General features: G+C 42.4%; 1 protein-coding gene across 1 annotated transcript; it reads right to left on the bottom strand.

Annotated features, from left to right (window-relative positions):
* Positions 1–1,073: 1,073 nt before the first annotated feature.
* On the bottom strand, positions 1,074–3,050 carry LOC121402061 (lamina-associated polypeptide 2, isoforms alpha/zeta-like). Its single transcript, XM_041587797.1, has 3 exons — positions 2,569–3,050; positions 2,443–2,481; positions 1,074–2,358 (listed from the first exon to the last, which is right to left on the bottom strand). The coding sequence occupies exons 2-3, from the start codon at positions 2,469–2,471 to the stop codon at positions 1,074–1,076; spliced, it is 1,314 nt and encodes a 437-aa protein (XP_041443731.1). The 5' UTR covers positions 2,472–2,481; positions 2,569–3,050.
* Positions 3,051–9,022: the final 5,972 nt, after the last annotated feature.

Genomic DNA, 9,022 nt, shown 5'->3' with positions numbered 1-9,022 from the left:
CTTGCAAGTTCTCTCTCCTGAGCCACCATGAGAGATGAGTGATCGTCGTCTGTGATAGGTGAATCAACTGGGAGTTTTCCAGGTGATTCCTGTTCCATTGGTTCAAGAATTCTATCTGGAGAGGTCTTGCTTGAATTCGTGCCCATTTCACCGCCTCTATGGTGGACATAAGTTTCCCCAGAATTTGTTGACATCTCTTGGCAGTCAAGGATGGATGACGAGACAGATAATCTGCTTGGTGTTGTATGTCTGAAATCCTTTCCTCTGTTAGACTTACTTGAAGTTTTTTGGAGTCTATGATAACTCCCAGAAATTGAATCTGTTGTGTTGGCTCCAACATGGACTTTTCCCAGTTGACGAGCCACCCCCATTTTTTCAGAGTATCTAGAACTATACTCAGGTGTTGTAGGAGGAGTTTTTTGGAAGGAGCTTTCACCAATATATCGTCTAGATATGCGAAAATCTGGATCCCCTTTAGCCTTAAGAAAGCCATCATGGGAGCAAGCACCTTGGTGAAAACTCTTGGGGCTGAAGCTAGTCCGAATGGGAGCGCTTGGTATTGAAAGTGCTTTCCCAGGATCAGGAACCGTAGGAATTGTTTGTGTGGTTCCCACACTGGAACATGCAGATAGGCATCTTGTATATCTATCTTGAGCATCCAGTCTCCATGGTTTATGAACTGGCATATAGACCTCAGTGTCTCCATTTTGAATTTTTTTGTTCTGAGGAATTTGTTCAGATGGCCTAAGTTCAGAATTACTCTGAAATCCCCATTCTTTTTTCTTCTTAAGAATAGGTGAGAATATATACCTCTGTAATGTTCTCTTTTGGGGACTTCTGTGATGATCTTTCTGTCTAGTAGGTCCCCAAGGATCATCTTTAGGGTAGAAACAGCTAGTGGGGATCGAGGCTTTTCTGAAGACACAAAGTAAAACGTCGGAAATTTTTGAAGATCCAGGGCATAACCATTGCTTAGGGTTTTTACAACCCATTGATCTGATACGTGTTGAGCCCACACTGTCCTGAAATTCTGAAGTCTTCCTCCAAGGCAAGACAGAGGGGCTCGCGCACCCTCATGCCGATTTTTTGTCCTGTTTGAAGTCCCTTCTTCCAGGTGCCCCTTGTCCCTGGGTTCTTCTCCAGGGTTGCCTAGTAAAGGGCTTTCCCGGTCTATACTGTTTGGCCTCCTGCAGGGGATTTTTTCTAAAGGGCCTCTTGTCTCTTTTGTCCTGAGGAAGAAAAGCCGATTTTCCTGCAGAGGCTTTGGATATGATTTTGTCGAGTCTTTCACCAAACAGAAGTGACCCTTCAAATGGGAGGGAGCAAAGGTTATGTTTACTTTGCGGGTCAGCATGCCAGTGGCGCAGCCAGAGAGCTCTACGGGCCGCCACACTAAGGCCCATAGCTTTGGCCGAGAGTCTGACAAGATCCATGGATGCTTCCGTAGTGAATTCGTTTGCGGTTTTGACATCTTGGATCATTTCAATAAGCTTTTTTCTGTCTGTTCCCGCTTTGACAGCTTGTTCCAGTTCTTCTATCCAAATGTGGTTGGCTCTGGCCAGAGTGGTAATGGCTATGGAGGCTTGGTTGGACATTCCACATGTTAGATACGATTTTTTGAGTGTCATGTCTTGTCTTCTTTCCATCGCATCTTTTAGCGAGACTCCTTCGTCCACAGGCAAGGTAGTACGTCGAGCCACTCTAGTGATGGCCGCATCCACCTTAGGGGAGGCTTGCCAGAGTTTTGAGTCCTCTTCTTCGAATGGATACATCTTTTTAAGTCTTCTGGAGAAATTAAGTTTTTTATCTGGCGTCTTCCATTCCTCTAAAATGGTTTCTTTAATGACTCTGTGTACCGGGAATTTTTCTCCTTTTTTGACCGCTGATCTGAACATTTTGTCATGTTTAGGAGTATCCTCAGTATTGTCAAGTTCCAGAGAAAATCTCATTGCTTTGATGAGTGGCTCTAGGTATTCAAGGTTGAAAGAACAGGTATCTTCAGACTGTTCTTCTTCTTCTTGATCGGTTAAAGATAGCTCCCCTTCAGAAACACTGGAGTAGTGCGTGTTCCTGTGAGGTCTGTCACTGACCTCAGTCATAGAGGAGGGTGCCTTGTGTCTTTCATCTAGATTGTGTAGTACTTTCTCAGTAACTACATTGACCATATCACTCATAGATTTTTTTATGGTAGTCTGCATCCAGTCTTTAATAGAGTGCAGTTGATCAGAGGAGGGCCCAGCCACTTCCTGCAGACACTTCTCACAGAGCCTTTTGCCTAGAATTGCTGCTTCTCCGCATGCAATACAATCAGTTCTGGGAGTCTTCCTTCTTTGAGATTCCTCTCTTAATGGGGGACTCCTGAAAAATAAGGTATTATAATTACTCACCGCTGCTTGTAGTTTGTATCAATCACGATGGAAAAAAACTCTCTTAGTGCCTTACCCCCTGGAGCCTGAGCGTCTGCAGCTCATAATTGACAGTCTGGAGGAAATAAATAACATTGTCAAGTAATTAAAAAGATATTCCAAAGAATAAGGCTCCAGCGTTTAAAACCTCCATGTAACTTACACCTGGGATCAATCGAGAATACAGGTGCACACAGATTCCTCAGTCTTGTCTTGCCAGAAAAGAACACCAGCCAGTTCGTTTGAAATCATAAGAGGAACTAACCTGTGATGCGCTCGTCCTTTTAAACCGGCGCGAAAAGGCGCGTGCGTAAATTCGCAGCGTGAAAACGTAGGCGCCATTAGAGAGATGGGCGCTGGCGTCTTATCGCGCATGCGCTACCTCCGTTAAGGCAGCATTGCGGCTGATTGCGCCATCGGCAACAAAGGCCAGAAGCCCGCCGGCTTCCCCTGGAACACACACAAGGTAAGAACCTCGGTCCCAGGCGCTTCAGAGGGAGAGAGTAGCACCTCTGGTATGGGGGGTATCTTCGACAGGAAAATTGAGATGGGCGCGGGGGGACCCGGATGGACTTTTATTGTACTTCCTGTGCCGCCTTCCGGCGGGGGATTAACCCCTTATTGGCCCACTGCCATGCAAAGGACAGGAAAAGGTAATTACCAGGAAGGTGAGGATAAGGAAACAATGCTGGTACAAGGCAACACAGGAGCTTGGAATCCAGGAGCTTGGGATACAGGTAAGGAATCACTGGAACAAGATACAGCGACCAGATACAGGATACAATTACAATTAATGACTCAGCCCTGAGCAAGGCTCAGGGCGGGGTTAATAAAGGGACGGTAATTGGGAATGGGAAACACATGAGGGTAAACGAGGTGGGTGGAGAATGGGGAGGAACACACTAGAAACTGACAGGTACATGAAACACAAGACACACAAGGGTAAGGATCAGCCTCAAAGAGCCCCCAGTGGCTCAAATGAACACACAATGTCCAGAATCTGGGAAATAAAGGTTCGAGTCCCGGGCTGATCCTTACAAATTCATAGTAACTAGTCGATATTAGGAAACAGGCAAATAAGGGTTTTACTCTCTCTTTGTCTAGAAGGAAAAATACAATTGTTTGCTCAGGTGTTAAAACTCCTTCCCATCGCATGATTGGCCGGCAGGATGGACACCATGATCTCCTCCATTACTCAAACAGATTCAAAGGAAATTACAACAGAGAAAGCGCAAGCAAATTAGATAAAAGATAAGTCAACCACTGCCCCACAACCCCCGGCATAAACGTCATAGAGAAAGTTCATTTAAACTGCCCTTTTAGATAATAGATGTACATAGAAAGTCTGTTTTTAACCTGCCTGTCAGTTGATCCAGAGGAAGGTGAAAAACCCCACCTGAAGCCTCTCCAATTTGCCTCAGAGGGGAAAAAAATTCGTTCCTGGCTCTAAAATCTTTTTTTAAACTTTTTAATCGTGTGCTTACTCAGTCCCCATAATGTGTTATCAGCTCCAATGTGGAAAAAGTGTGAGCAAGGAGCGGTAAGTGTCATATTTAATATGATGAAGTTCTATACCCAGACTGTGATTATCTGGTCCTGAGAATGAAGAATAGGCCCTAAACCAGGGATCCCCAACTTTTTCAACCTGTGAGCGACATTCAGAAGAAAAAAAAATTGTTCCACAGCCTTGCGCATCAAAAAACTGTCGTCCATAGACTTTAATGTATTTTGTCAAATTCTCGCCATTTCACCGGTTTTCGGCAAAATAAAACTGGTCGGATTCGCCCCTGTCTAACCCTGTTATTTACAGCCTGAGAAGTACAGCTATAAAACAACATTCGAACATTTGAAAAACAAAAAAGAGACTATTGGAATGTATTTATCCAAGAGAAGAAAATAACATTGAGATACTTGTATGTTTCATTGTTGGATTGGAACAAATATCCTACTTATAGTAATGTCTACACATCGAGTCAAATCATGGGATTTCCAAACAACCCGTTACAGTTGCTAAAAAACAGCTCTCTTCCATGACAAATGGGGGGGAAATTTGGGGTACGCTGAATAGATATTGAGCATATTCCTTTTTTTAATCCTAATCTGGTCAAGGGTTTTTATTGGAACTCACAGACACAGAAGCTGCTTTATGACAGTACTTGATTGTTGGATCAAGTACTGAATACTAAACAGGCTGAGGATTTCTAGGTTTCTTAGTGAGATGCTCAAAAAGGGGGACACATGAGAATGTGATGAGAGACATTCATGAGGCTTTGAAAACATGGCCCACAGCTGCTTTCAGCACAAACTATACTTTACACAGCAGGGGGGCCTGGGGAAAAGGGGGCCTGGACGCTTCCTCAATAGCCAACAAGAACCCACCCACCAGTAGCTTTCTTACCTGCTGTGGGGAAGCAGAGTGTGTTGGCATGGGGCAGACAGTGGTCAGAGTCTGGGTAGGGAGTAGGTGGCATCTGGGTGGGCAGAGTCCAGACGGGGAATGGGCAGAGGAGGGAATTGGGTAGGATGATGAGGATCAGAGTGCGCTCGGCCCCTCTGAAAATTTTTTTGAAGGGGGGCCCGGTGCACTCTAGTTACGCCACTGACACCTCCCTTTGGCACAACTAACATAGAATAACAGAAATGTGGTATTTCTACAAGGTTGGCTTACTAAAATTATTGTTAGAGGCCCAGTGAGATTATACATGGAATGGATTATATACGGAATGGATTATATATATATGGAATGGATTATATATGGAATGGATTATACATGGAATGGGTTATATATGGAATGGATTATACATGGAATGGATTATATATGGAATGGATTATACATGGAATGGATTATATGTGGAATGGATTATATATGGAATGGATTATATATGGAATGGATTATACATGGAATGGATTATATGTGGAATGTATTATATACGGAATGGATTATATATGGAATGGATTATATACGGAATGGATTATATATGGAATGGATTATACACAGAATGGATTATACATGGAATGGATTATACGTGTAATGGATTATACATGGAATGGATTATATGTGGAATGGATTATATGTGTAATGGATTATATATGGAATGGATTATATACGGAATGGATTATATATGGAATGGATTATACACAGAATGGATTATACATGGAATGGATTATACATGGAATGGATTATATGTGGAATGGATTATACATGGAATGGATTATATGTGGAATGGATTATATGTAGAATGGATTATATACGGAATGGATTATATATGGAATGGATTATATACGGAATGGATTATACATGGAATGGATTATACGTGGAATGGATTATACGTGGAATGGATTACCGTATATACCCGAGTATAAGCAGAGTTTTTCAGCATCCAAAATGTGCTGAAAAAGTCTACCTCGGCTTATACTCTGGTCAGCGGTACCCAACCCGAGTAGCTGAGATTGCAGTCACTTTTAATCATTCCTATACCAACAGTTCACTTGGGGAGAGACTGCAATATCCCACAATGCCCTCTGTTGGTTATATGAAAGAATAACAGTGATGGCAATATCACACAGCGCCATCTGTTGGTTATATGAAAGAATAACAGTGATGGCAATATCACACAGCGCCATCTGTTGGTTATATGAAAGATTAACAGTGATGGCAATATCACACAGCGCCCTCTGTTGGTTATATGAAAGAATAACAGTGACTGCAATATCACACAGCGCCATCTGTTGGTTATATTAAAGCATAACAGTGACTGCAATATCACACAGCGCCCTCTGTTGGTTATATGAAAGAATAACAGTGATGGCAATATCACACAGCGCCCTCTGTTGGTTATATGAAAGAATAACAGTGACTGCAATATCACACAGCGCCCTCTGTTGGTTATATGAAAGAATAACAGTGACTGCAATATCACACAGCGCCCTCTGTTGGTTATATGAAAGAATAACAGTGACTGCAATATCACACAGCGCCCTCTGTTGGTTATATGAAAGAATAACAGTGACTGCAATATCACACAGCGCCCTCTGTTGGTTATATGAAAGAATAACAGTGACTGCAATATCACACAGCGCCCTCTGTTGGTTATATGAAAGAATAACAGTGACTGCAATATCACACAGCGCCCTCTGTTGGTTATATGAAAGAATAACAGTGACTGCAATATCACACAGCGCCCTCTGTTGGTTATATGAAAGAATAACAGTGACTGCAATATCACACAGCGCCCTCTGTTGGTTATATGAAAGAATAACAGTGACTGCAATATCACACAGCGCCCTCTGTTGGTTATATGAAAGAATAACAGTGACTGCAATATCACACAGCGCCCTCTGTTGGTTATATGAAAGAATAACAGTGACTGCAATATCCCACAGCGCCCTCTGTTGGTTATATGAAAGAATAACAGTGACTGCAATATCACACAGCACCCTCTGTTGGTTATATGAAAGAATAACAGTGCGCCCTCTGTTGGTTATATGAAAGAATAACAGTGACTGCAATATCACACAGAGCCCTCTGTTGGTTATATGAAAGAATAACAGTGACTGCAATATCACACAGCGCCCTCTGTTGGTTATATTAAAGCATAACAGTGACTGCAATATCACACAGCGCCCTCTGTTGGTTATATGAAAGAATAACAGTGACTGCAATATCACACAGAGCCCTCTGTTGGTTATATGAAAGAATAACAGTGACTGCAATATCAGACAGCGCCCTCTGTTGGTTATATGAAAGATTAACAGTGATGGCAATATCACACAGCGCCATCTGTTGGTTATATGAAAGAATAACAGTGACTGCAATATCACACAGCGCCCTCTGTTGGTTATATGAAAGAATAACAGTGATGGCAATATCACACAGCGCCATCTGTTGGTTATATGAAAGAATAACAGTGACTGCAATATCACACAGCGTCCTCTGTTGGTTATATGAAAGAATAACAGTGACTGCAATATCACACAGTGCCCTCTGTTGGTTATATGAAAGAATAACAGTGACTGCAATATCCCACAGCACCCTCTGTTGGTTATATGAAAGAATAACAGTGATGGCAATATCACACAGCGCCCTCTGTTGGTTATATGAAAGAATAACAGTGACTGCAATATCACACAGCACCCTCTGTTGGTTATATGAAAGAATAACAGTGATGGCAATATCACACAGCGCCCTCTGTTGGTTATATGAAAGAATAACAGTGACTGCAATATCACACAGCGCCCTCTGTTGGTTATATGAAAGAATAACAGTGATGGCAATATCACACAGCGCCCTCTGTTGGTTATATGAAAGAATAACAGTGATGGCAATATCACACAGTGCCCTCTGTTGGTTATATGAAAGAATAACAGTGATGGCAATATCACACAGCGCCCTCTGTTGGTTATATAAAAGAATAACAGTGACTGCAATACTATATGGCAATCACAAAACATTTAATAAGTAGTTAAAACAACCGAGAGACTGCTGAACAAGTGGGAAGCAAGTGGGGTACTTTCTCTCCTTCCAGAATCAATTTAAACTTACTGACTCAGGTCAGACCTCTGCTTCTACCGCGGGATAAATTTAAGTTTTAAGGGATCACCTTTGTTTTTGTATTTTATTGTTTCTACTTCATTATGCTACGAAATGATCAAAGCCTTAATTCAAATCAGAGTCTTAATTCTATTAGTTGGTATCAGTTATTATTATTGTGCTGTGTAACTTCCAAAGTGTTGGCACGAGGGAACAAGAAGAACTAGAGGGTGTCGTTTCTGAAGAAACCACAAGATGTTGGTTTTGAAACGCAAGAGGTGTTGGGGCCAGTCACCCCTGGTGCATAGAGAGTACACAAAGTTGGTAGAATCTGGTTTAAAACTGTGAAAATTGAAGCAGATCAAATTGTACCATTAAAATCAATCAAAAAACCTGATTGGCTGTTTTTGGCTCCACCCACTTTTAAAATTTGAATCCCAGTCCCCCTGTGACCAACTGTGCCAAGTTTGAGGACCCTCCCATTAACAATCTAAGAGCGGCGACAGTCTTAACTTTTCCCATTGAAACAAATGGCTAATATTTGATTGGCTGTGGTAGACTCCGCCCACTTTTCAAAGTGGGCGCCCACTTTTCAAATAGGGAAAATCTGATTGGCTGTTTGTTGCTCCTCCCACTTTTTGGAGTCCCCAAAATGTGACAGAACTTTTCAGGTTGACCCCTGACTAAGTGACCCAAGTTTGGTGAGTGTAACTTTAATGCTGTACGAGTGGCAAAAGTTTCAAATTTTCCAATAAAAGTCTATGGGAAAAAATGGGGTCTTTGGGGGGCCACCACAGGGCCACGGAGGGTGGGATTGCTTAACAGAGCACAAGCAACCTATTCGGGTATGAGCCCAACAAGTGTGCAAAGTTTCATAATTGGACTCCTAAAACTCTGGGAGGAGTAGCGTTTAGAAAATTGCTCCGCCCACTTTGGGGTGCCCCCCCAAAATACATATTTTTATTCGGGGTGGCACCAACAATCTGGGGTGTATCTGGTAGGTATCCACAGTATCTGGGGTGGTTCTGGTAGGTGCAAATCAGGTGAGTATAATATTCCAAGAACATCTTTCCTGTAAAGTGATTTC

Source organism: Xenopus laevis, chromosome 3S (assembly GCF_017654675.1).
Source record: "Xenopus laevis strain J_2021 chromosome 3S, Xenopus_laevis_v10.1, whole genome shotgun sequence".
Lineage (NCBI taxonomy): Eukaryota > Metazoa > Chordata > Amphibia > Anura > Pipidae > Xenopus > Xenopus laevis.
This window is presented reverse-complemented; position numbering and strand designations above follow the sequence as displayed.

Coding starts and splice junctions, on each gene's coding strand:
- LOC121402061 (XM_041587797.1), bottom strand. CDS start 2,471: ATGAGCTGCAGACGCTCAGGCTCCAGGGG. Junction 2,359..2,442: donor AGACGCTCAGGCTCCAGGGG/GTAAGGCACTAA, acceptor CTTATTTTTCAG/GAGTCCCCCATTAAGAGAGG.